The 26,715-nt window shown below is 43.8% G+C and overlaps 4 protein-coding genes across 8 annotated transcripts; 2 read left to right on the forward strand and 2 right to left on the reverse strand.

Annotated features, from left to right (window-relative positions):
* The first annotated feature begins 3,431 nt into the window (after positions 1-3,431).
* Positions 3,432-5,968, forward strand: LOC4346468 (protein CLMP1). Its single transcript, XM_015756804.3, has one exon. It carries the CDS (start codon positions 3,476-3,478, stop codon positions 5,837-5,839), a length of 2,364 nt encoding a protein of 787 aa, XP_015612290.1. The 5' UTR covers positions 3,432-3,475; the 3' UTR covers positions 5,840-5,968.
* Positions 5,969-6,670: 702 nt separating this feature from the next.
* Positions 6,671-8,927, reverse strand: LOC9266227 (uncharacterized). Of its 2 annotated transcripts, none has more exons than XR_001540071.3 (4): positions 8,360-8,927; positions 8,220-8,282; positions 7,693-7,719; positions 6,671-6,977 (listed from the first exon to the last, which is right to left on the reverse strand). XR_001540071.3 is itself a non-coding variant. In XM_015756805.3 (4 exons), exons 1-4 carry the CDS (start codon positions 8,784-8,786, stop codon positions 6,954-6,956), a joined length of 510 nt encoding a protein of 169 aa, XP_015612291.1. In that variant the 5' UTR covers positions 8,787-8,927; the 3' UTR covers positions 6,671-6,953. The 2 variants fall into 2 exon arrangements, 1 of the variants encoding a protein (XP_015612291.1); XM_015756805.3 differs by having other exon boundaries at positions 8,391-8,927.
* A 6,064-nt stretch (positions 8,928-14,991) lies between these two features.
* LOC4346470 (probable tyrosine-protein phosphatase DSP4) lies at positions 14,992-20,298 on the forward strand. 4 transcript variants are annotated; one of them, XR_001540040.3, is made up of 6 exons: positions 14,992-15,489; positions 15,572-15,665; positions 19,349-19,445; positions 19,523-19,566; positions 19,659-19,931; positions 20,034-20,298. XR_001540040.3 is itself a non-coding variant. In XM_015756587.3 (5 exons), the coding sequence occupies exons 1-5, from the start codon at positions 15,194-15,196 to the stop codon at positions 19,833-19,835; spliced, it is 708 nt and encodes a 235-aa protein (XP_015612073.1). In that variant the 5' UTR covers positions 14,992-15,193; the 3' UTR covers positions 19,836-20,298. The 4 variants fall into 4 exon arrangements, 2 of the variants coding, with proteins under 2 accessions (XP_015612073.1, XP_015612074.1); XR_001540041.3 differs by having other exon boundaries at positions 19,388-19,445; XM_015756587.3 differs by having other exon boundaries at positions 19,659-20,298.
* Positions 20,299-20,895: 597 nt separating this feature from the next.
* On the reverse strand, positions 20,896-25,027 carry LOC4346471 (vacuolar protein 8). Its single transcript, XM_015756589.3, has 2 exons — positions 23,124-25,027; positions 20,896-21,238 (listed from the first exon to the last, which is right to left on the reverse strand). The coding sequence occupies exon 1, from the start codon at positions 24,891-24,893 to the stop codon at positions 23,142-23,144; it is 1,752 nt and encodes a 583-aa protein (XP_015612075.1). The 5' UTR covers positions 24,894-25,027; the 3' UTR covers positions 20,896-21,238; positions 23,124-23,141.
* Positions 25,028-26,715: the final 1,688 nt, after the last annotated feature.

Consider the following 26,715-nt stretch of genomic DNA (forward strand, 5'->3'; position numbering starts at 1 on the left):
TAAAAGAATAATAAATACTGAAAATTTCGTCCAGGCCAAGAAAAAGAAAAAACAGTCCACACGAAAAACTTCAGTGAAGAAATACAACAAAAAATTGAACAACATACAGTTGGGTATAATTTAGTTGACTCTAATTTGATAGAGTACCAGGACTAATGAGAATGTACAATTTACAAATCTGCATACATTCAATACATCTCCAAACTTTGGAAAGAACTATTCCTGAAACATAGTATTCAGACCTCAATTTCAATGTCACTTCCAGACCTCAAACATAATATTCAGACGTCAATAACAATAATAATAATAATAATAATAATAATAATAATAATAATAATAATAATAATAATAATAATAATAATAATAATAATAATAATAATAAAAAATGAGGTCTTTGCAGTTAGCATCCTAAGGACAATCTATATCAAACATCTGAAATTTAGAGCTAATACATGTGAATTCAGAGCACGACAAACTGAAAGATTAGGAGCCATATTAGGGATGGGGAGATAGATAAGGGGGAGGGGTGGGGGAGGAGGGTTTGTGTACCTCCTCTCGGTGTCAGAGGGGATTTGGTTTGGCGGTGGTGGCGCTTGAGGCGGATGAGGTGGCAGTGCGTTGGTGGAGGAGGTAGCGGCATATCAACGAAGCAGATCGGCGAGGGAGATTTGGTGGCTTGGAGGCGGGTGCCTAGGCAGAGATTGGGGGCGGTGGCGACCTAGGACCGGCGGTGGACGACCTGGCGGCGGGCTTGTTGCCTGCAAGAAGTACTTCGGGATGCCAATTATTTTGTAGGAATAACTATATCGATAAATAGAAGATGTAAAAGAATAATTAATATTTGAGGGATCAAAGAATCAAGAGAATAATTACATAATTAATTAGTGGAAAATAGCATGCTGATGAAATCAAAACTCATTCAGCTGCAATAGTGTCCTGCCTCAACTGAAATTTTGCCTCAATATTTTGCCAAAAGAAAAAACTAAAGGCATTTCATCAATTTTGCTCCTTTCTCTACATGTTTATAATTAAAGCTGCCACAAAACGAATGCTCCATATATTTACAAAATATGTCCACTCATAATTGTTTTCAGTGTTCATGTACGAGGGAATAACAGATTAAGGTGGTAATGCTGAAATACTCCATTGTAGTATAGTAGCTTATAAGACATAAGCAACCCTTTGACATGTTCATCAATGTGGTATTTATCAGAAACATCTATTTTAAATCGCGAAGTACTATTTGTTTTTCAAACGGTAAATCAAAACTCATTCAGCTGCAACACTAACTGATTTGATCTGAACCTTGGTCACTGGAATTGCGTTGCATATGTTCTTCTTTAGCAATCAGGAGTCAAGTTAAAGGTGATTGAATTTCAAACCAGTTACAAAAAAGATCCATCAGGGTTCTTCTTTAGCAAAAATTAAATAATTCATATTTATATGTGCGTAAAAAAGCCTACTGCTTATTGTTTGGATGATGACAAAAATCAGCACAAATCCAGGCCGAAAGGTAAACAGTGATATGTGCTTACCTTTTAATTTGGAGCAATTAGGCACATGCAAGGTGATTCTTTCTGTTCCCTCCAGGTCTTCTATTTCTGACCCTTGGAATTGGCGGCTGGGCAAAATCATAAAAACCAGAGCATAAAATAAACTCCCAATCAGTTAGTATGTAGTACATAATTAAAGGGTTGCGGCTCATGCAAAAATCTTTTCATATAAAACCTATGAAATTTCGTCACCAATTCAGAATTGCATGGTAAACAGGAATACCATTATATACCTGTCCTACTCCATACAACTAATTTATATATTATAAACTTGTCGTACATCCACATGCTCTTAGGGCATATAATTTGTAGATTGATAAAAACACAAGAAAAATCACTTAGTTGTCATCCTGGATATAATGTTTGGATATAATGTTTAGTTTCATCATATAGGCATACCTTCGCCTCACTCAATGCAGCAGCTCAGAATGCTCTTTGTTCAGCTGCAAGGAAAGAAAAACCATTTAACTCTGGTATAAAAAGAAAAACACTGCATGCTGTTTTTTATTATTTGGCATGACGGGGACAGCATAATAACCAACCACTATGTTGTTTTGTTTTTTTATCATGATCTAAATTTTCTCTGAAACCTCTTGATTGTCTATCAGATAATATTTCCCAAAGAAATGAATAGTGCAAGAATCAAATATTCTTTGACCTCCATCAACTTATTTTTGAAAGTGCGGTGACTTTTGAGAAAACATATATCGCTACTGGCACTTGAATTTTAGTGCTAAATTCATGCACGCACTAAAGGAAAAAAAATAAATTGACGAAATGAGGCATTCTGTGCTGTATAAAACATGTAATGATTCTTTTATGTTGATATAATTAATTGAAAAAAAGAGAGACTAAAGGACGAAATGCCAATTTTGCTTACACGCATCTGGTGGACTGGATCCACACTGTTGATCGATATAGGCGAGAGCAGGCAGAAACAGGCGGGCGTCGCTGTCTTCGGCGGGCAGCAGGCGGCGACGCGGTTGATCGATGTAGGCGAGGGCAGGCAGAAACAGGCGGGTGTCGTCGTCTTCGGCGAGCAGCGAATGAACTGGAGGTGGAGGCGGGCATCGTTGTCTTCGGTGCGCAGCAGGCGGCGAGGCATCGCCGTCTTCAGCGGCGACCTAGTGACGTGGCGGAGGGAGGGATCCTAGCGGCAGCAGGTGGCGACCTTCGTCGGAAACCTAGCGACGCGACAGAGAGGGGGATCCTAGCGGCAGCAGGCGGCGACTTTCATCGGCAACCTAGCGATGTGACGAAGAGAGGGATCTTACCGGGAATGAGAATGGCGAAGGGAGGGATCCGAGTGGGAGCGAGAATGGCGGATCGGTGGATCCTAGCGGGAGCGAGAATTGAGGGGAGGAGAGGCCGATTCGGTATTGAGAGTTACGGGAGAAGGGGGAGGGGAGGCCGATCGGGAGTTACGGGAGGGGGTGGTGGGTAATCTGGATCGTTGATTGTTCAGTATGCGATTTAGGCCATCCGATTTGTCCAATGATGAATGAGTATGAGTAAGATGAGTTGGTGCATTATAGGGTAGATAGATTACTAAAATTTTATCATTTTGTTTGAAAATCTAACATCTTTTTACCTGTTAAGTGAAGAAGAGTTTTTTGAAAGGTCTTGGACTTGTATCATGATGATCTAATAAATGTTATTATAGTTTTTCCCGTTGCAACGCACAGGCACCCTCTTAGTTTTAATAAACTTCTATGGTGGCATAAAATGGGCAAAATAGATTTTTGTGAAAGCACTAAAACATTGTGACGAAATTCCAATCTTTACCCTTGTCGATCGAACGTTCTCAGACTCACGCTCACCCTACCTCTCCGTTGGAGACTAGGGTTTACAGCCATCTGCTCTCCTTTGGTCGTCTTCGTCTTGGCCTTCCCAAACCACCTCCCTCCCCCCGACTTATCCCCATGGGCAAATCCGGCGCAAAAAAGAAGAAACCCGCCGCCGCCGCCTCCGCCTCCGCCGCCGCCACCAAATCATCTCCCGCCGCAACAGAGCCGAAGGCACCGACGCAGTCCCAGCCCCCCGCGGCCAACGGGGCGGCGCCGCATCTGGTGGACCCCGCCGTGCTCCTGCGCCGCGCGCACGAGCTCAAGGAGGAAGGCAACCGCCTGTTCCAGTCCCGCGACTACGGCGGCGCGCTGCGGCAGTACGAGCTCGCTCTCCGCCTCGCCCCGCGCGGCCACCCCGACCGCGCCGTCTTCCACAGCAACCGCGCCGCCTGCCTCCTCCAGCTCCGCCCCGTCGACCACAAGGCCGTCGCCGAGGAGTGCTCCCTCGCTCTCCAGGCGGAGCCGCTCTTCCCGCGCGCGCTCCTTCGCCGCGCCCGCGCGCTCGAGGCGCTCGGTCGCCACGAGCTCGCGCTTACCGACGCCCTTGCCCTCCTCGCTCTCGACCCCGACCACCAGGACGCCGTCGACCTCGTCCACCGCCTCCGCTCCCGCATTCTATCCCCGTCCTCCTCAGCCTCAGGCTCTGCCACCTCCACCCCCGAACCAACTAGCCGCCCCTCCCCTGCTGCTCTTGGTGCCTCCGCTGTTGTTGCCGGCCTAGGCCCGTCCCTCCCCGCTCGCCCTTTCCCCAAGAAACCATCACCTCCTCCTCCGCCTGCTCAACAACAGCAATCGGTTCCTCCAATGTCAAAATTTAATCCGTCGCCACCATCGCCCAAGTTGGTGCCTTTCTCCAACTCTCCGCCATCTTCTGCCAACGCATCAGCTGCTGAGAGCTCCCAGAAGGTCACGCCGACACCTCTGGTTCCCTCTTCACTTTCGTTGAAAGACAAAGCGCTGATGGACAAGAAGGTTGTCACAAGATCAAGGCCGCTCAAGCTGGTGTACGATCATGATATAAGGCTTGCGCAGATGCCAGAAAAATGCAGCTTCCGAACACTCCGTGAAGTTGTGGCATCACGATTCCCATCGTCCAAGGCTGTGCTGATTAAGTATAAGGATGCTGATGGTGATCTGGTTACCATTACTTGTTCCGCAGAACTTCGATTGGCCGAGTCCTGTGTTGATATAGCTGGCAGTGAGGTGATAGAAGATGGTGCACGGCATGGTCAGAAACTTCCAATGTTGAGACTTCACATTGTTGAAGTAAGCCCAGATCAGGAGCCTCCAATGCCAACAGAAGAGGAGAAGCTGGAGCAGGATAATGAGTTGCTGGTGAAAGGTGAAGATAACTCTCCACATGCTTCAGCAGCTGTGGTGACTGATGCAGAGGTGACGAAACAAGATGTGGAGAATGTAGTTGCTGAAGCTGAACAGAACACCCTGACAGGGAAGAAAGATTGTGGCCATGCTGAGTGCAAGGAAGCTGAAATTGATGATTGGCTTCTTCAGTTCGCAGATTTATTCCGGAACCAGGTTGGTGTTGATGCAGATGCACATCTGGACCTGCATGAACTGGGAATGGAGCTGTGCTCTGAGGCGCTTGAGGAAACGGTTACAAGTGAGGAGGCACAAGCCCTCTTTGAGATGGCTGCAGCTAAATTCCAAGAGGTTGCTGCTTTGGCCCTATTCAACTGGGGAAATGTGCACATGTGTGCCGCAAGGAAACGCATTCCCCTAGATGAATCGGCTCCAAAGAAAGTCATGTCAGCTCAGCTCTGCACAGCTTATGATTGGGTGCGAGATAGGTATGCTCTTGCAGGGAGCAAGTACGAGGAGGCTCTTAAAATCAAGCCGGACTTTTATGAAGGGCTACTTGCTTTAGGCCAGCAACATTTTGAGACTGCAAAGCTTCATTGGTCATTTGCACTAGCAGACAAGGTTGACCTGTCTGCTTGGGATTCTTCACAGACATTCAAGCTTTTTGACAGTGCTGAGCACAAGATGAGGGCTGCAACAGAAATGTGGGAGAAAGTAGAAGAGCAAAGAATGGCAGAATTAAAAGAACCATCTAGCGAGGCACTGAAGAAAAGGAAGAAGCAACATAATGCAGATGGTCAAGGGGAGTTGACTCCAGAGGAGGCAGCTGAGCAGGCAGCAGTAATGAGGCAGCAAATTCACCTGTTCTGGGGTAATATGCTTTTTGAGCGTTCTCAAGTGGAATTCAAACTTGATATCGCTGATTGGAAGAAGAATCTTGATGCGTCCATTGAAAGGTTTAAGTTGGCTGGAGCGTCAGAATCAGATATCTCTGCAGTCTTGAAGAACCATTTTTCCAACACAGTTTCTGAGTGTGAAGATAAGAAAATCATGACTTTAGATACAGGAATCTCCCAAATAAGTAACAATATTGAGGACAAGTGTATCCTTGAAAGCTAGGTTTTCATGGTTTTAAGTTGGATAACATCCATGCCCATATTCTTATCTGTTCTTGATAATATTTTCCTGATGTTGTTTTATGACCTCCTAATTAGGGATTACAGCACAATGAATTTTCCGTTACCTGCAGAACTGGTGCATACTCTGCTTGCTCCTTAATGTTATTTTCTCATTTGTTATTAATCTTTGAGAAAAAAAATACAGATCACACGTCGCTATGTTTTATAAGTGTCCACTCAATTGCCAATTATTATGACAACTACACATATTTTGACCTTTGAGACAGATATATTATCACGGATTTTACGAATTGACTAATACTAAGAGAAGTTGTTTCTTTGCCCAGTAGCCCCTGAAGAAGCTGGGGCTGACTAAGGCCATCCATCTTTTATGGTTCATTCATATGGTTCTGAACTCTTATATGATTATATGGTTGCAAAACTTTCTAACTCATTATATTTGCATAGAAAAGATACCTGATTTAAAAATAAAATCATGTTTACCTTGAAGCCAGTGACACATGGATCGAATTCAATCTTTAAGCTTGACAAAAAAATATTAACCCCTCACTTATTTTTTTTGAAGGTTGATCCAACTTAGAAACAACTTTCAACCCTTACACTGTCATTCCCTTGCAGCGCTCGACATCATCCATCACATCACACATGAGTTTTTTCTTTCTAAACCAAACCAATGTAAGCCTGCGAGCGAGCGCACATCAGCACCAATTTTCTGTTTTCGTCGAGCGTACATTAAAAATGTAAAATGAAGGCTCGGGTTGCCAATAATTTTAATTAATCCACACTTCTATAGTAGTTCCCATACATCAGATCAGTTTTAAATCAAGAACTTATTCACAATTGGAATGTCTTCTATAGTAGTTCCCATACATCAGGGCAATTTTAAATCATGAACTTATTCATAATTGGAACATCTCTCAGGATAAGTCGCAAAAACCTAGTAAAAGGAAAACAAAAGGATAGATTACATAACTCTACATGACTGATTAGCAAACACTAATCAAGTGTTTTACATGTACTTGTCAGAATTTGACATGTGCTCCTGCACCCGCTGCAAGATACATGACTCCTAATGTTCACTCAGCGGAGTGTATTCAAGATTCACGAGCTTTTGATTGCTGCAAGATACAATAGAAGTACATGACTACTAATTTTCAGTACATATAAGGTAGAAATCTACAGGATTGTATACAGGAAATAAAGGAAGCCTACGGGTAGCTATAGCTAGACAAATAAATTGAGCAAAGTTCAACCTACAGATCTGTAGTTGTATTCATTGAATTAATTAGCAGTTTTTTTTCTCAGACATGTATAAGAGGGAATGGCCATCTCTGAATTTTTATTGCCACCACTACTTGTTTTTCTATTCAGATTATTTGCTTGTGAATCAGGTTATATGCATATCTGTTCAGATTGCCATAGCATATGCTTCATATATTTTACTGCATTTTCTTGAACCTATCCAAATATCAGTTTTGCTCACCTAGCTGGCATGGTTATAATTCATGACAGCTTACTGTACATGTACAATACTGCATGCTTGTGTTTAGCTTACTGATCGCATAGCTCTTTTGAGAAAATCAGCAATTTTCCTCAACATTGAACAGTCACAACCAATAGTTTACTTGAGAAATTATCTAGAAAATAAATCTACTTTCACATTAAACAAATTAAATACCTCTCACATTCAATGATCAAGGGAAATCACTAGTGTATTCCTCAGGATCATTCATTGAAAATAATGATTAGCAGGTACATAAATATCAGTCTCAGGAACAATTAGCAAGAACATGAACCGATTTGTTAAGTCTGTTCATATCAGTCATCGATTACCTGAACCAAATCCACGGATTGATTTACCTGCATGTATAACCACATGTTACTGAAGTATGTTCATAGCAAAACTGAAACTGACTATTTTTTATCATCTTTTGAAAAGGGACATCTATATTCACATCAAAATTAGATCCCTTAAGTTGTAAACTTTGCAATAAAAAAATCCAATGTAATAAATGAATCAAGGTGCGCAGGGACATTATTTATCAGCATAGGTTGCAACAACATAATAATTGGGAGAGATTAATGTAAAGCTTGTTAATTCAGGCTAGCATTAAAATATTTTGCTTCTCCATGTTAAGTACAGTGGTTTGGTGAGAATCTCAGTTGATAATCTTCTGAGCGAGTAACCCAGTTGTTCATCTTGGAACAACCCTTGTTCCACCATATGCATACAACCTTCATTCAATCAGTTATGTAACATAGAATTTACTGAAGTAATCGATCTGATATTACATTATGAATTCAGTCACGAGATATGAATAAGAGTACGAGAGTAGGTAACAATAGGAATCGAGACAAACCTGATTTGAGCAATTCCTGCTGCAAGAAGGTGCCCTGAAGAAATTAACACCTAATTTGCATCTCTGAACGGAAAGGTTCTTCAATTAAACATGGGTTTCCGCAGCAAACTGAAATAACATCAGAGGGAACAGGTCCAAACCTGCAAGCCTGCATTTTATATTACATACTACCTCATATGAAGCCTTCATCACCTTCATCACCTTTGTCGATGCCTCCTGCTTGGGCTCTGCCAATCCGGAAGAGTAGCGGCAGTCGGCACGAAAGCGGGAGGTGGGAGCCCGGGGCAGCGACGGACGGGCCAACCGGCGATGCGCTCCTCTTCTCCCCACCTCGGCCCCAGGTCTGTCCTCTCTGGCGGTGCTTGGTTGGAGGCTGACCGCATAGCTTCTCGATCCCAACGGAGGAGCCGAGGATGGGGAGCAGCTCTTCGCTCTGATCTGGAGGAATGGTCGTGGTGATCTGGAGATGGCGAGGCAGCGCGACGGGAATATAGGGATGGGGGATTGCGCGGCTATATGGCCGCGGCCCGCAGGTGACGGGCGGCAGCGACGAATTGTGGACGGCATAGTAGTCGCTGGGGTGGGGGTTGGTGACCGCCGGTGGTCGGACGCGATGGTGACGCGATGGTGACGGGCTTCGGCGACAGACGGCGCGGGGCGGAGTGGCCGGCCGGGCGTGAGGGCGATGAGAAGATGCGGCAGGGAATCAGCGACAGGTGGTGTTGTGAGGGGCAATTTAACTATTTGCCACTTTTACGCTTGGCAGTTATCGAAATGCCCTTATTAGGTTCGCACTTAATAATTTACTAAAAGGAGGTGATTTCTTAACTATTTTCCACTTTTGCTTGTATGGCGTGCCACTGTGGCATGAAAAGCAACGTGGACCCCACCTATCAGCCCCTCTCCTCTCCTTCTCCCTCTCCGGCCTCCTTCTCCAACCATCACGGCCTCCTCCAGATCGGTGGTGGAAGCAGGGCAGCAACGACGTGGTGTCAAGAGCAGCATCGGAGGTGAACATGGAGAGGGAGGTGGCGTCTTCGTCAAGCATCCGGCCTCCTCTGTTAGGACCCGCTGATCTTGCGTCGTCGATGCCCGCCGACCCCGCGCCGGCCCTGCACCCATCGGCTCGCACGAGTCCCTGCGCCCGTCGGCTCCGTGACCGTCGGCCTCGCGCCCGTCGGCTCCGCGCCCGCCGGCGCTACTCCGCGGCACCTTCCCCGGCTCTTGGCGAACGCGCAGCGCCGAACGCAGTGTGCCGTTGCTGCCATGGATCGGACCCTTGTTTACCTCGTCGGAGGCCGGAGACTCGGAGAGGGAGGAGGAGGAGAGGGGAGGGGGTGACGGGTGGGGTCCACGTTGCTTTCCATGCGGGCACGCCACGGTGGCACGCCATGTGAGCAAAAGTGGCAAATAGTTAAGAAATCACCTCTCTCTAGTGGCAAATTATTAAACACGAACCTAAGAGGGTATTTGGATAATTGCCAAATCTAAAAGTAGCAAATAGTTAAATTCCCCGTTGTGGGGAGGAAGGAGGCAGAGCGCGGTGGGGAGGGGTGAGTCGATCCACAACCGAGGGGATGCACAAGGAAATGTAGGCCGTTGTATCTCACGATCGTACGGTTGGTATTACACGTGGCTGTCAGGGTTGGAGTCACCTCCACCACTATGGACTTTTTAAGTAGTAGAGAGTAGAGATTTATCTTGTTTAGGTTAACTAACATCTGTTGCATATATGCTTTCACATTATAAGATGTTTTGCCTATTTATCCCTAGTCTAGATTAACTACCATCCAATTTAATTTGGACACATATACGAAGGACATATATGGATCCAAGCATGAATTTATTTAAAACCTACAACAATTTATACTGTGACGTTACTTAGAAATCTTAAAAGACATTTTTGCTCCCAGTCAAATCAAGTACGGAATATCAAAGTGTTCCACATGGACCACATCAGTAAGTTCCAGCTTGGACAGCATTGACTTCAAGGGCGTGTTTTAGCTAAATGGATTAGGAATAGTTTCTACCTTAGTCATCAATTTTTTTCGTCCTCCAGTCATTTTCATTCCTCAGCCCACCTCTCATAACCCATTATCCAAACACCCCAAAAAGTGTAGAGAGATTAATTCTTTTTTTTAACATAATCTCTGTTTGGATGTTTCTATACTATAGAGATTAATTTGATCTCTTCTCAAGAGATTTAGTATCAATTCCAAATTCCTTCTATTGTAGTCTTAAAACTGTTAGAAATTTTGTTTACTTGTTATGGTTAAAATATAAATAATTTAAGGTTAAGATTTTACACGTAGGTCTAATACTATTGAAAGTTTATTGAAAGTTTATGTACATTTTTTTTCTAAATTTATCTGTGATATTTGTTGTTTGGTGGGCACAAAGTGTATCTTGTGTGTACAGGATATGTTCCCTTTAACCTCACAACTTTCCATCCCAATGCTTTGGACAAACAAAGTGCTTCGAATGGTTTTAGACTTTTTAGTCAATTCATGTGAGATGACTACTACACTTTTTTAAAAAAAGAACTCATAAAGTTTTATTAATAAAGACAGGGTTCAGGGGAATAAATTCTAGTACATCACCAACAGATAATCTAATTGAGAATAGGAAACATACTTACTAAGGAAACCGAGCAGCAAGAGAGGAGCAAATCGACAGGGTACCGCAACATTGTCGCGACGACTGCATCCTTGAGCCTCTTTTTACGTGCACACCGCTTGACAAACCGATAATCCATTTCAGCTGCCTCCACGGGAATGACACAAGTTAGAGGATTGCTATTGAGTCGTGGATTTTGAGGTAAGCTTCATCAGACTCAACAAATGATTTCCACGAAGCTCGCCATTGAATCTAATGAGCTAGGACTGCAATCATGCCAACCAGGGATGAACAAGCGATCTTAGCCCAACCCGAACGACAAGCCCTGCATCGTTACTGCTGCCAAGAAACCAAAAGAAAGACGGTTCCATAACCCGGTCAACCAAAATCACATGAGAATTCGGATGGTGGCGCAGGAACTGCTTTCTTGTAGGATCAGCAAAGGAGGTTGTGGAAGAGGTGGCCTTCTCATTAACCGCACACAAGCTAGCAAAGGATGTAGCAGCTGGAGACTGAGCCATTACCATCGTGACTAGACACCAGCATCGCCCTGAGCACCGAAAGTGAGATGGAGCCCCTTGCCGGCACATAATTGTGGAAGACCGCTGCTACATCAGGACGTCGTCGCTTCTGCGGGGGAGGCAAATGCATAAGCGAAAGAAGCCATTGCCGCCGCATCAAGATGCCGTCCCTGCTGAGACTGCCAACAAGCAGCCTGAGTCTTTTGTGCCGATAGAACACAATGATCAAATGCCTGAGGAAAATCTTGAGGAGGATAACATTATAGCTACTCGAAAGAGTAAGAGACAAATGACTGCAAAGTCTTTTGGTGATGACTATATCGTATACCTTGTGAATGAAACTTCAAGAACTATAGAAGAGGCATATTCATCTCCTGACGCTGACTATTGGATGGAAGCGGTACACAACAAGATGGACTTTATTATGCCTAATGTACTTGGGAAATCGTCGAGCATCCACAGGTGCAAACCTGTAGGATGCAAGTGGGTTTTCAAGAAAAGGTTTACGCCTGATGGTAGAGTTGAAAAGTACAAGGCAAGGCTTGTGGCCAAGGGTTATATCCAAAAGGAAGGCGATGATTTTTTCGACACTTATTCACTAGTTGTTTACTTGACCACGATTCGAGTACTACTTGCTCTGGTAGCCTCTCATGGTCTTCTCATTCATGAGATGGACGTTAAGACAATTTTCCTTAATGGAGAGTTGGAGGAGGAGATTTATATGGATCAACCAGACGGGTATGTACTGGAAGGTAAAGAGAGAATGATGTGTAAACTATTGAAGTCCTCGTATGACCTTAACCAAGAACCTAAGCAGTGGCATGAGAAGTTTCACAGAACACTGACATCTGTTGGCTTTGTTGTGAATGAAGCTAACAAATGCATGTACTGTCACTATGGTAGGGGAGAGGGAGTGATCCTGTGTTTATATGTCGATGACATATTGATCTTTGGGCCTCAATGTAATTGAGGAGGTCAAGGACTTTTCTGTCCAAAAGTTTTGAAATGAAAGATTTGGGGGTGGTTGATGTTATTCTTAACATTAAGCTACTAACAGATGATGGTGGGGTTACACTCGTGTAATCCCACTATATGGACAATGTCTTAAGTCGCTTTGGTTGCAGTGATTGCAAGCCAGCTCCTACTCCCTATGATCCCAATGTGTTATTAAGGCAAAACAAGCTATTAGGTAACTGGGAGGAGAGACCCTTAACTGGGCTCATTTGTTTGATGTACTTCTATCTTAATCTATATGGCAGGTTAGTTCATACATTAATGTGATGCAAGTGGCTTTTCTTAAAGCAGAAATGTTGGCCTACAGACATCTTGGAAGGAACACACCTATATGAGTTCGACTGCTAGTAATAATCTATGAGATTTGCGTGATCTCTAGATACTAAAAAAAAGGCCTGGATGTCTTATACGCTCCAAACAGAGGGAATGCTAACGACAGCCTAGTATCAGTTAAGGAATTGAGTAAAGCCTAATCTCATGCCCTCGTCGCATCGCGATCAAGGAGCGCCGAAGCGGACAACGGAGAGAAAGCACTAGCCGTGGGGGCACACTGCCACAGGCATGCCTAGAGGCTAAGGGTAGGGGTGGTAATGGGCCCTCTCTACTCTAGGTCCTAGGTAGTTGCACAACTGGTCTAGATCCAGAGTTTGTTTTGATTGTACAGTAAGATAGAGGGTGTGGTCTTAGAATATGTGGCACATAGGGGGTGTTTGATTGCTAGCCACAATTTTACCACGTCTAATATTAGGCAAATTTGACCATAGTGACAACTGTTTGGTTGGTAGCCACTACCATGACAAGATTCTCATTCAAAAATTGAGGGGTTGTTTGGTTCACTCCCAAACATTGCCAAACCTCCATGCCAAACATAGCCAAATTTGTGGCTTATAAATTGATGGCCACACCTTAGGCAACTTTTGGCTAAAAGATGGGTGTATGACATGTGGGCCTTTGAATTGAAAAACTTTGGCATGCCACAACTTTGGAAGTGAAACAAACAAGTATCCTAGAAAGTGTGGCAAAGTTTGGCAAAGTGAGGGAGTGAGTCCCACACATCAATGTCTCAAAAAAGTGTGACAAGATTTCCTTAGGCTTGCTAAGGTGTGACCAAGAATTTGATCGCCTCAACTTACGCAAGTGTGGCAAAATTTGTTGGCAAATAGTGACGAAATGGCTGAAACCAAATACATTCATACTCTCTCCTCTAAGGCTCCTATAGCAGTGTCTCACACTATGAGTGCCCTAAGAGAGCCTTGGACTTATATGACATCTAGGAATACTTATTCAAGGAGTATCATGCACTGTGATTAATGACCTAAATATAGCTAGTAGACTTGGGCCATGGCCAACGCTGCTAGCTGGCGTGTGGTCTCACCCCGCCCGTGGCGAATATTTGTGCTAGTAGGAGAGAGTCGCACCACTGCATGAAGACATGAACCCCACCAGAGGCATGCATGGTTTCGATAGAGCCACGGCTCTAGCACGTGAGGAACCGGTAAGGAAACACATTAGGAAAGGTCTTGCCCCGTGTCGTTGCCGCCACGAACGGGGTGAGGTTGTCACCACTGCACATATCCTATGAGTTCAAGGCTGGCGACGAAGATGGTGAGGGGGTAAGCATGGGAGACGAAGGGCTTACCTGAGAAGCTCCACAGGTCACCGACGACTTGATCTGTGCCGCCAACAACTATTCCGCCGCTCTGACCACTGACGTGATCAAATCTACTGCTACCGCCCTGATCTGCACTTCCACCACCCTGATCTCTGCCCCCTGCTGCCCCAATCTGCGTTGCTCCGCCTAGATGTGGTTGTGAGGGCCTGAATGGCCGAGCTCAAGACTGACCTGGGAAGGGGGGATGGAAGCTCAAGTTCATCTCCTTCGGGCACCGCCAAGGAGAGAGAGGGAAGATGCAACGTTGATGCGGAAGGGGAGAAGTAGTGAGGAGTGACGGAGAAGAAGATGAAGAGGGAACATGTGGATGTTTGATTTGTTTATAAATTTTAAGGCAAATACCGTAAAATATTGAATAGAAAAAAATCTAAGAATTTAAATACAAAATATAACCGACTGAATTAGGTTGAAAAAAAACACGTGGATGTGGCTTAGCTTACCCCTGTAAAGGGTGTCACCAGTGCAAAATCTCATCCTCCCCCTCACCTCCTTTCTCTTATGACTATAGCTTTGGACTGCAAAAAGAGAAAAAAAACCCTCTCGCTTTTATGCTTACGCTTTTCAAACGGCTAAATATTATAAAAAAACTGTAGAAAAATATTTTAAGATATCATATATTAATTTAAAAAAACTTAATAATCAGTAAATCATGTAGTCTTCTCAAAAGGCATCCGCGTTCTATCATACCATAGACATAGGGCCTGTTTAAGCAATTTTAAGAAACCACTAGCTTCTAAAAATATAGAAAAAAGGTTTTCAGCTTATGGTTATAGTTTATTTTCTGAACTGTTCGAAGGAGTTTCTGAAATTCTAGGAGACTGAGAGAAGCTCCACAGGGCGAAATTCACTCACGGAACTGCGACAGCTCTGGACTGTAAGGAAGATTCATCGAATATGCACTGCACCTGGAGCTTCTTTCTTCTTTTCTTCCGGCCTCTCTTGTCTCTTCAACTCTTTGCGTCTTGTCGGCACCGCACGGCGCACGCCCTATTCCTCCCTCCTTCCGGCGCCAACCCAAGTACCCAACCCAACCCAAGCGGAGGGGACTCCACTTCATCCACAGCCACATCCACATCCACCGAGCAGGAATCCAATCCGAATCCACCATCAGCTCTCCTATCACATTCCCTGCATCCGTCTTCGAGCGAGCTATGCGGCAGGAGGCCACCTGCAGCCTTGTGCTGACCCAGGACGCCCAACACCGGAAGAACCAGCCACCGCTGGCTGAGGAGGACGACGATAGGGATCATACCGACGATGCCATGCCGCCGCCCTGCTCGATCTTGCTCCGCCAGGAGGAGGGCGAGGCGACGGCGGCGGCGGCGGGGGAGGGGCTGCTGGTGCCGCCGCTCAACTTCGCCATGGTGGATCATGGCGTATACCGCTCCGGCTTCCCCGACATCTCCAACCTGCCGTTCGTCGAGTCCCTTCGCCTCCGCTCCGTCCTGTGAGTGCCCGTCCACCTGCTCTTGCCTTGTCCATCGAGATGGCGTTGTCACCTCCATGGTTTCTTGTGTCCCTCCACTCAGGTGCCTCTGCCCGGAGCCGTACCCGGAGGCGAACCAGGAGTTCCTCCGCGCCCACGGGATCAGGCTGTTCCAGTTCGGAATCGACGGTTCCAAGGTGAACAACTTTGAATTGAACCTGCTATCTTCTCGGTTCTGAATTAAAATTTGTTCATCTCAGTCTCAGCTATATATATGATTCAAATTGTTCAAAAGTGGCTCATATATTTGTTTGTGAAACTCTATGAGAAATATATGAACTCCTAGATTCGATTCATCAACAGCTAGTTTATTTGTAACTGAGCTAATTAATTAATTAATTAGATCTCCTTTCGTTGTTAGTACTCGTGATTAGTCACGGATTCCTTGTTTTAATATTTGTCAAAATCGCAGTGTGTGCGGCTTCATGTTGTCAGTGCTTTCATACTCTCGAATCTTCTTCTTAGTACTTTTGTACCATGTACTAAGCCATCCGTGACATTATTAAAAATAGATAGATGCCTTCTCCAAGTTGAGCTTCTGCATTCTCCACTCCGTGCTTTTTGCTGAAAGCATCTCTCCACAAAAATTGTCCTATAATTTGATTCTGCTAGACCACACTTTACTAAGCCATAGTAGATTTGGCAACTAAGACTGCAGTGCCAACTTCAGAAATTTGATGATAAACTCAAATCTTAAATGCGCTGATGCAAAGCACAGGTAAAATAGACAGTGATTGCTGCTGCTATCAAAAGCCCAGATTCGCTATCCTCCACCAACCGGGACCGCGGGATACTATTATGGTGGTATCTCGACGTTTGGACCAGGTGGCACAGGAGTTTTTTACCTAGGAGCATGGGTGGCGGTCTAGTCTACGGATTGATAGCCACTAAGATATACGGCGGTATCTCGACAGTTGGACCAGGTGGCACAGGAGTTTTTTACCCAGGAGCATGGGTGGCGGTCTAGCCTACGGATTGATAGCCACTAAGATATATGTTTCTGTCAAACTTTTGTGCTTGGGAGATGTTCTAGTTGTTTCTTTCTTCTTTTTTGGCTGTGTGCATTTTATGCAGAGGCCGGGGGTGACTCAGTTTGATTGTATCATCTTGATGTAATTAACTGAGTCTAAATAAAGCTTCCATTATCTAAAAAAAAGCCCAGATTCAGTAGAACACATCAGATAGCAATCTTTTGCAGTGTAAAATCTACTTGCGTAAATGTAGCAGGTGCCCTGTACCTGTTAGCAAAATGAAGGTTGGATTTGGGGGGAATTTATTAGATAATATGCTGTATTTATTTTGTGCTTGCACCTCTTCTAAGGCCTGTACTCTTTCTACCTGATATGTATTAGAGAAAATCCCTTATATGTATTACTGTTTTAGTGTGACATAAATAATAAACTCTATTTGAAAGCCTGTGATGATTGAGCTTCCATAGTGGTCTTTTGTACTGGGGCTCGGTAAATATTTATGTTTTGTAATCATTTCATAACCTAGGGTTTTTCAGGTTGCTAAATTCAGATGTGATGCACAGTAGCTTGTATATAAAGATATCTTTAGCATCCACTCATGGATATTTCAAGTGGTCCATTATGTTCTTTTGGTTTCTGGTTCAATTATCTGGTGCATACACTACCTCAGGTAGATGATATGATGTGTCAGTTAACTAGTGAAAGAAAATTGAGTAAGCAAGTACTTCACAAAGATTTTCATTTTGTTGGATTCATGTTTGTTAGATCTTTTCTGTCAACGTGTATAATCAAACTAGAACTCTTTCAGGCATTCTAATTTGGATCTAGTCTTTGTTCACAGGCAGAGACGCTTCTTTATCTAGTCACTTTTATTTTGGAAAAGTTGTTTAGTAGCATCAGTAAAAGACATCGGATACTTTTCTAAATAATGTCGCAATTGTCTTAACTGCAATACGTCGTCCTAATGATGTGAAGTGCTAGATGACATTATTGTCGCGTTTTTAGTGCAAAACTAACAGTGCATAATAATCAGGGGCAAATCCACATGGAACTAGGAGGATGCAAGGGCACATAGTACGGTTTTATTTCTTATGTTAGAATATCTTTTATATGCGTGCACCTCCATAGGCCAACCTCAACAGCCCCCAAACACTTTGTTAAATTGTATTGTGGTCCTTGCTCATATTGCCACTGATAGTACTTAGGTAGGATACCTTGTTTCAAACGTCCAAATAGCCCCTTGCTTGGATAGATAATATGGTCTAAAAGAAGTATGATTAAGGCATCAGAAGAGGATATAGCTTAATATACTAGAGAAAAAAGAAAGTTTGACTCCATAGTTCTTTCATTTTGGCCCCAAAAGCAAAAGAAGAGCGAGAGCAAACTATGTGGGCACAGGTCCACATGTCAGTGACTTCTCCAGCATGGGCAGTACTGCAGACAATCCCCATTGGTCTTTTTCCCCTTCTACTGGCATACTTTAGCTTGTTCAGGATCAAGTTTTTATGTTTCAGTCCAGTATGATTGCAACATTATAGGAAACATATAATCCCCTACGACAAATAGTTGTTGATTGGTTACAACCTTTATAGTTCTTTCGTTTTTGCTTTTGCCTTTTATGTACATATCTCTGTAAGACTGTTTGGTTCTCTTTGGTTATAAAAATCACACTGCTAGGTATCCCCTAAAAAAAACATTATAGGAAACATTGTTCTTTTCTGGAACAAATCGGAGATAATTGTAGACTTCAACACAAATACACAGGATATAAATGCATTATAGGAAACATTGTTCTTTTCTGGAACAAATGGGAAATAATTCCAGACTTCAACACAAATACATAACATATAAATTGATGTCATATTGAAACTACCAATACCTTAGAAGCTTCATCTGATTTGGTCAATGTCATTTTTCGCCGTTAAAAGGGTTTTTAGTCATTTCTTTCTCTATTTGTTGATAGGAATTGTCAGAAACTTTGTGTCAGTTATGTTGCTGTGATCCTTGGGCGCATTGTTTGTTGTGTGATTGTGCATCTCCAGTATTTTTTTTCCTTCAATACTCAGTGAGCTACACATTTTGTTAAATCATAAGTAAGTTATAACAACCTAGAAGTTTTTCAGTTCAAAAGGAACAAACAATGTGGACACATTTTTATCTTATAATTAAAAATAAGTTGCCAAAGTATGGCACTTCCTATATTGCATAGTGGTTTGAGCTAAAATTCGATCTTGTAATTTTGTGATGTGGATTAAATCCAGAGGTCTCATACTCAGCATGTGCCAAACAAAAAGGAAAATTGGTTCTTCTCTCTGGATTATATTGTTAATTTGGCTCTTTTATGATACACGGAAATTTTGGAATAGACACCTTTTACTTGATGAATTGGGTTGGAAAACTGAAGTAAAATCCAGCTTCTGAAAATTTTATTTTATGTTCCATTACTGGCTGGCAAGAACCGATTTTAGCTGGTGGCATGTATTGAAGCTCAATGATTTTAGCTTGAGGACTCAAGCCATGTGTTTCAGTATTTTTTTTTGGACAAATTGAGAAAATGTCTGTAGCAGTAAATGGTGGTCTTAAGTAACTTAGTATTGTTTGAGCAGTATTGGATAACCAATTCAGCCTTCAACTACGTTTCCGTTGTTTACAAGCTAATCATTTTTATCCAAGTATAAAGTGTAGTATGCTTGTATGCTAATTTTCTTATCTTCTTTTTTTTGCGGGAAATAGCAGGACAATCTCCTGCATTGCTATATATTTTTCATATGTCATATCGCAGAACTCTGTTGCTTCCTTGTTCCTGCGACCTGAGATGCTTCTTCATAAATTGTCATTTTCATGTTCAGGAACTAGGTTTTGGTACTGAAAATAGATGTTGCTTGCAGGAGCCCTTTGTGAACATACCTGAAGATAGAATCCGTGAGGCTCTAAAAGTTGTGCTAGGTATTTAAAAATGACCTAAGCTACTAATTTGTCGCATTGTTTTTCCCCCCTGATTAGATATCAAATTCTTTTTGTAGATGTGGCAAATCACCCGGTGCTTATTCACTGCAAGCGTGGAAAGGTAAAATAGCTTGATTACAATTCGTTACGGTTGCCTTCCCATAATTCCAATAAGTTTTGAGTCAAAATTGTGAACAAAAGAAATCTGTGCAGCATCGAACTGGCTGTGTGGTTGGTTGCTTGAGGAAATTGCAACGCTGGTGCCTAACTTCAATATTTGATGAATATCAGCGCTTTGCTGCTGCCAAAGCAAGAGTATCTGACCTAAGGTTTATGGAACTATTTGATATCTCTAGTTTAAAGCATTTACCAGCATCATTCTCATGTTGAGAAAGCAGCACACCCAGAGCAGCCTGTGTGCCAAGATTGGCAATTGTCTCTCGGTGACTCTAGAGACCTGTTTATCATAGTAACAAGACTACCTTGGTAAGAAAACTATCAGTGATACCTTTTAATTGTGTTTTCATCATTATACTACTTCCCAGTACATGTAGTCGCAAGTTTAACCTTATCATTTTTGGAGAATAGGTCCCGAGTTGTAGTTGATGTTAAAGGGCATAGAAACCGGATCGGTTGCCAATGCAGTTCACTGTATTAGTTCAGTGTTTTTCAAGCGAATAAGAGGGATGCATCGGGAGCTATACCATTGTTGTTTCTGCGTTAGCAGTACCAGTATGTATTTTTTTGGCAGTGCATAATTTTTTATATGTTGTAATTATGCTCAATCTGTATATCGAATAGAATCTCAAATTGCAAGGAAAAACCATCATGGCCCTTCAAGCCCTTGACTGAATGTGTGTAATTGTTCAGTGTTTTAAAGAAGATTAAGTTCAGTGTGTTGTCTACACTAGATTTATCCTGGTGCTAATGGAATGCCACATGATGACATGATCTACGATTTAATGGAATGCTAAGTTGCCAACAATTAGGCGAGCTACTTTTTAACCATCAATGTGATGACTCGTGAAAAGAAAAAAGAACATTGCTCCCATAGAATAAGTCTAATGTCCTTCCTCCCGTTTTAAACTTTTCAAACTCAACGAGACATTACTTTGGCTAGATGATTACATAGACTCTAAAACGCTACTCCCTCAATTTCAAAACAATAGGACATGTTTTGTTTTGTTCGGATTGACCAACAATTACTCTATTAGAATATAATATTTTTAAGTAAATTAATGTTATTAGATTCATCTTCAAAAATATTTCTGTATGAATAATTTCGTATGATTATACTTGTGTCACATAAATATACTCCACCAGCATGTTCGTTGTGAACTTTGTTCCTCTTTCTTTTTTTTCTTTTTCTGGATCCATGTGATTCTGCATTCCCGGGTGTCCCAAACACAATAGAGATAGCAGCTTAAGCATAAAATGAACACTGGTAATGTGAGAATCTCGTACGAGAAACATTTCCTTCATTTCAAATCAACACACAAACACGCAGCAACTTCACAAGTCAGTTACACGGGAGAAGGGAGAGGCAAAGAAAAGAGAAGGAAAATAGTCAAAAAGAAAATAGAAGCTCAAGGATACTTCCTAAAATGCTGCATCCAATGCTCTTCTATTTTGTCAATATACTACAAATACCAGCTACTGCCCACCTTTAGGCCGCAGAGAAACAGAGAACTCCTCGCTCTCTTGCTCGGTGGTCTTGTATGATGACGACTCCTAATTTAAATACTTGAGGGTTCTTCTATAATTATAAGCACTCCACATTGGGCTTTCTTCAACTGCAAATTGAAAAAAAAAAAGACGGGATCATAAGAATTAGTTCGCTCAAGTGAACTACAAAAACGCTAGGAATGTAATGAAAAAACAATGCAAATTATACATGTTATCAGCAACAGCATCGAATCTGTACACTATGCTAGAGCTTAACAGACTCAACTACTCAGTCAACTGCAATGCAGGAATTCCCGCTGAAAAAAAACTGCAACGCAGGAATAATGAGAATGGCATGGTAGGCTGGAACCAGTACTTCAGTAAATGGCATGGTAGGCTGGAACCAGTACTTCAGTAACTTCTGACCATAATACTACTAGTAATTTGTAGAAGATTCATGGGCCGGAAGAAAACATGATCTTGTCTTTCTTTGTAGAGTTCTGTTTGCAGACTAAATGAAAATGATTCAGCAAGTGAATGGGAATTCTAGTAAAGCTTAGTGGAGGAAGCAATTGGAACCAAAGACAGGTAGAAATCGGGTCAACTGAACTGATGCATCCTGTTGTACCAATAAAAAGTTACAATTTTGCCCATAAAAAGTCTGAATCCAGAGTATACTCTAACAAATTGCTAAGTTTTCTCTATGCTTATTTTAAACAGGTTGTTTTGTATGCTTGAGAGCATGTGATATACCACCATATATCAGAATCCAATTGAATAGACATCAGCATTTGAAATGAGCAACATGGTACAGTTCATAAATTTGCATGCTATAGATATGTAATAATATTATAAGTACGTCTCATTAATAGTGAACTACTGGATGGAGGCTACGATGACTAAAAATCAATAGGCAAACGTATATAGATAAGTTATTTGTAGGATATGTCTTCTGTGGACAGACTGGGAAAGGCTAAGATGCAAGGCACAAATACGCTGTACAAAACTTTTAGCGCATCGGCAAATGCAGGGAATGCTTCAGCTTTCTACATTATCTATATGTATTATAGGAACTTACATACAATTCACATGCTAGGTTAAATTACATTAGCAAAGTTCAACAATACCATATGCATTAAATTTTTAATGTTACACGATTGACATACTTTAACTAGATTCTGATGTGAGCAATAAAAAAAAGAATAAAAGAGATTTGTATTAGTCCCTGTGACTACATTGAAGGAAAAGCAATCATGTTGAGTGCAAAACCAAATATATTCTTGATGAGTCCTTGTACATTTTCTAATTTATTATTTTTCACTCTCTCCTTCTCACTAATCTCCTTCCTGGTTTCTTCAATGCAGTATTTGCTTTGCCTTCTTGATCATTTCTACTGTCTTAAGGCTAAGGCATACGAAAGACATACAAATCCTCCACTCCAGATGCTACATGGCACACTGTCCTGCTATGGCTATAAGCATTAATTGGCCCGATCCCTCAATGGCCAGCCATATCATTCACCTACCCAACCCACCAATCACACGAATTGCCACCACAGACCAGTTTATGACATGATATTTCTCAGCAAGCATTTGCATTTTGAAAGTACAAAAAAAGAAATAGCTACAAAGTACATAACAGCACACCACTATCGAAAAGATACATCTAATCATTGTGGCTCAATCCTCCCATAACCTGTCCATGTTATTCCTACCAAACCTGGACAATCATACAGCAAAGGAATGACAGAAAACAGACTACAACAGGATAACCTCTATGCTATAATATTTTTGCAAGATTTAAACAACTAAAACAGTCACTAAGTCCTATCTTGGAACATGGCAATATGCGTAGTTCCAGTATGGAAAAAAAAATTGTATGTGAAATTCATCCTTCTTAAAGAGGGAGTAAAATTTCTGGCCTTGGGAGCAAAATTGGTAGTAGTTAGTAAAGTTCACAACCATACAATATAATCATGATCAAAAGGAGAGATGTAGAAAGTTCTATATTTACCCCAACATGGCAGACTGACTAGTTGTTCCATCCTCTAGAGAGTAAGCTCTTGAGTCGATTGCCAGAAATCCTCTGCAAAGCCTTCTTTGCACCAGGCACCTCAGCCTCAGCCAACTTCTGTAAATGCTGGCAAATGCCAGAATCCGCAAGCCGCCTCCGTGTCCCATTCCCACCACCCAAGGCTAGAGCTAGAACAACTGAGACTGGATACTTTTTATCAATCTCTTCATTCCTCGGATCAAGCATGTGCAATAACCTAGTCACACTCTTCTCATCCCTGACCAATTCCTTCCGGTTAAACTTCAAGGTCATCAAAGCAAGCAAGGCACGGCCAGCTGACTCCTGTACAGTAGCTGGCTTAGCTGTCTCCATCATCTTAACCAGCATGCAAATGCACGGTGCCATGCACCGCTTGGTGTCGTCGCTCACGCCAGGTGCAAGTTCAGCAACCATATCAGCGGCCATCTGCTGCAGCAAGATGCTACCACCACGGCACATGAGGTCTGTAAGTTGCGCGAAGAAGAGCGGCGATGAGCAGAGAGTTCTAGCAGCAGCAGGGACCACTGCGAGTGCGTGGATAGCGCGTAAGACAGTGTCATGGAGATCTAGGCCAGAAGCAGTGTGCAGCGCCTGCAGTAGTGGCAGCAATGCACCTGCTTGGACAATCTGGTATTGTATCTCATGGTCTCCCAAGGATGCTAGAGACCATATGCAGAGAGCAGAACCCTTCTGTGCGTCAATAGTGCCGCTTGCAAGCAGATCAACAAGAATTGGCAGTCCACCCTCTTCAACCAGTGCTGAGCGCACATCCTCGATGGAAGCCACATTCTTGAGCGCCGCTACAGCGAGAGCCTGTACCACAGGGGACCCGGAGCCAGGTCGGCACGCATTAATCAAGATGGGTACCCCTCCGTATGCCGCAACAGCCCACGCGCTGCCGACGTCCGCGGTGATGGCTTCAATGGCCGCCACGGCGCGTTCCCGCGTGGCTGGCGCTGAGCCGGAGTCGAGCACGCGAAGGAGCGGGCCAAGGCCGCCCTCGTCGAACACAACCTTCCGCGAAGCCACGCAGGCCGTGGCGAGGTGGGCCACGGTAGCCGCCGCACGGTCCCGTAGCGCGGAGTGGGACGACGCGTCGAGCAGGCGGAGCAGCGCGGCGACATCCCCGTCGGTGGCAACGATGTGCGCGGACTCCGCGGCGATGTCGTTGGCAAGCAAGTCCAGTAGCGAGGCGAGCGCCTTGAGCTTGAGATCGAGCCCCCCGATCTGGAGCCTCGCGAAGGCGTCCCGGATGAAGAGAGACTTGTCCGCCCGGGACGCGGCTGGCGCGGGCACCTGCAGCACAATGGCGTTGGGGGACGAAGCCGACGGATCGACGTAGAGGATCCCCGAGCGAAGGAGCAGCGAGAGGTCGTGGAGGAGCAGAGAGAGCGAGGAGGCAGCGATGTCGAGGTCGCTCTGGAGGCGGAGGCGGCCGCCAGGGAGTGACGGGTCCTGGCAGCGCGCGGACAGCGCTTGCAGGGAGCGGAGCGCCGGGAGGAGCGAGGCCACCAGGTCGGCGAAGAGAGGGTGGGAGACGGCCGAGTCCGGTGCTGCGGCGAGAGAGGTCTGGAGCGCGAGCAGCGTGCCGTGGACCGCGCGCCACCGGGCGTGGAGCGCCTTCACGGACTCCGCAGCCAAGAGCAGCGCCGGGAGCAGAGCCTGCAAGATCTGGCCGAGCGCATCCGCGGCAGCCGGTGGGGGCGGGGAATGCGGCAGCGGCGGCGGCATGGGCGGCGGCGAGTGGCGTGAGGGGAGGAGGGGAGGGGAAAGCGAGGGAAAGAGCAGCGGGGGATCGGCGGCGGCGGCAGCGCATCACATGGGAGGGGATCAGTGGGGCCGTGGGGTGGACAACGGACGGACACGATTTGCTTCCGCGGGAAGGAAAGCTGTAAAGCGGATGGAGGACTGGAGGAGGTGGCCGGCGTGGCCTGTCACAGTGGCACTGGCAGCAACTGGGACGCGTTTGGCCAGCCTCAACGCGTACTGTGGGGCCGTTACGTTTGGGTTGAAAAAACTCAAACAGCCTTGCTATTTGGATTGCTAAGCTATTTGAATGGCCAAATAGACTCTCTGGATGATCAAATGTGGCCAGCCTCCTCCACTGGCCAAACGGTGGGCCTCACTATGGGTCCCACTTTCTATCTCTTTCTCCCTCTCCCCTCTTCTAGTCTTCTCTATCTGTTGACGGTGAAATTTGGTAAGCCCAAAGTCATCATCGGCTTAGAGTCACTATCGGCTACGGCATCTCAAAATCAGCCTATGAGAGTTATCAAGTCGCCAATAGTCGGATTCCTGCTATATTCGGTTAAGAAAATCAATCTACTAAAGGAAGCTTATCCATAAACGACAGAGTTCAAAAAGAATGCGGCATGGCAAGTTATCTATTAATTAGGAATATTTTGTTAGTTTTTTTTTATCTTTAGGAAAGTGTGTTTAGTGTCCTATAAGGACTTTATCTTTTCCTTTTATCTTTAGAAAAGTTTCTTTCTTGTCCAACAAGAACTTGTATCAACCCATGGGTATAAATATGTACACCCAAGGTCTATGTAATCTATCTTCACGATCAATACAATTTGGCGCATCGCCACCCTTTTTACTTCTACTTTTGTTTTTTACGTTCCGGCGGAACTTGGCACCCGACGCGGGGCTGCATCGTCTTCGATCTCCGGCGAAGGGATAAGTCCAATGTTCCGCCGGTCCAGGCAATTGTATCGTCTACGTCGGCGTCGTTCAAGGCTACATCAGTACATTCGACCTCTTGGATTGCTCTGGTTTGGATGATATATTTGCCTATTTATCATATGTCTCTGTTAATCTAGTCCTAGCATCTCAATTTAGCTCTATCGGCTGTCTCTCGCTTTAGGGTTTCTACCGGTATCGGCTAAATCGTCTTGCTATATTATATTAGCCTAGGCATCTACCACCCTAAAAATCAATCAACAGCTTGATTGTCTAGATATTGTGTTTCTTTTCATACTTAGTGCTGCATCAGTTAAGTTTGATCTACTAAGTCGTGCTTAGAACCATAATCTCTAGCGTGCTTTTGACTGCCAATAAGGGTTTCATCGGGGTTTCAGCCGATGAGTTATCTATGCGTTGCATCGGCTTACAAGGATTGTATACATATTGGAATTAGCCGATCGCAACATAGATTTTACTGTTTATCTAATCTTGTGGATTTAATGATATTGGACCTCCAGCCGATGTATGCTTTAACCTTCGGATCAATACTTGTTCTACTATATCATATTGTTAGCCGGTTGGTTTCTACTGGATTATATTGTTATTTTATTACATCATCATCAGCCGATTGCCGATGACAACAAAGGTTTTACTGTTTAATTTAATCTTGTGGATTTTATGACATCGGACCACCAGCCGATGTATGCTTTAACCTTCGGATCAGTGCTTATTATATCTTGTTTCTAGCCGATTGGTTTCTACTCGACTATATTGTTATTACATCATCAATAGCCGATTGCCTTTATATCATTATCTACATTGGATATATAGCCGATTGCTTAAACCCTATCGCTATCGGCTGGTATCA

Source organism: Oryza sativa, chromosome 9 (assembly GCF_034140825.1).
Source record: "Oryza sativa Japonica Group chromosome 9, ASM3414082v1".
NCBI classification, from domain to species: Eukaryota; Viridiplantae; Streptophyta; class Magnoliopsida; order Poales; family Poaceae; genus Oryza; species Oryza sativa.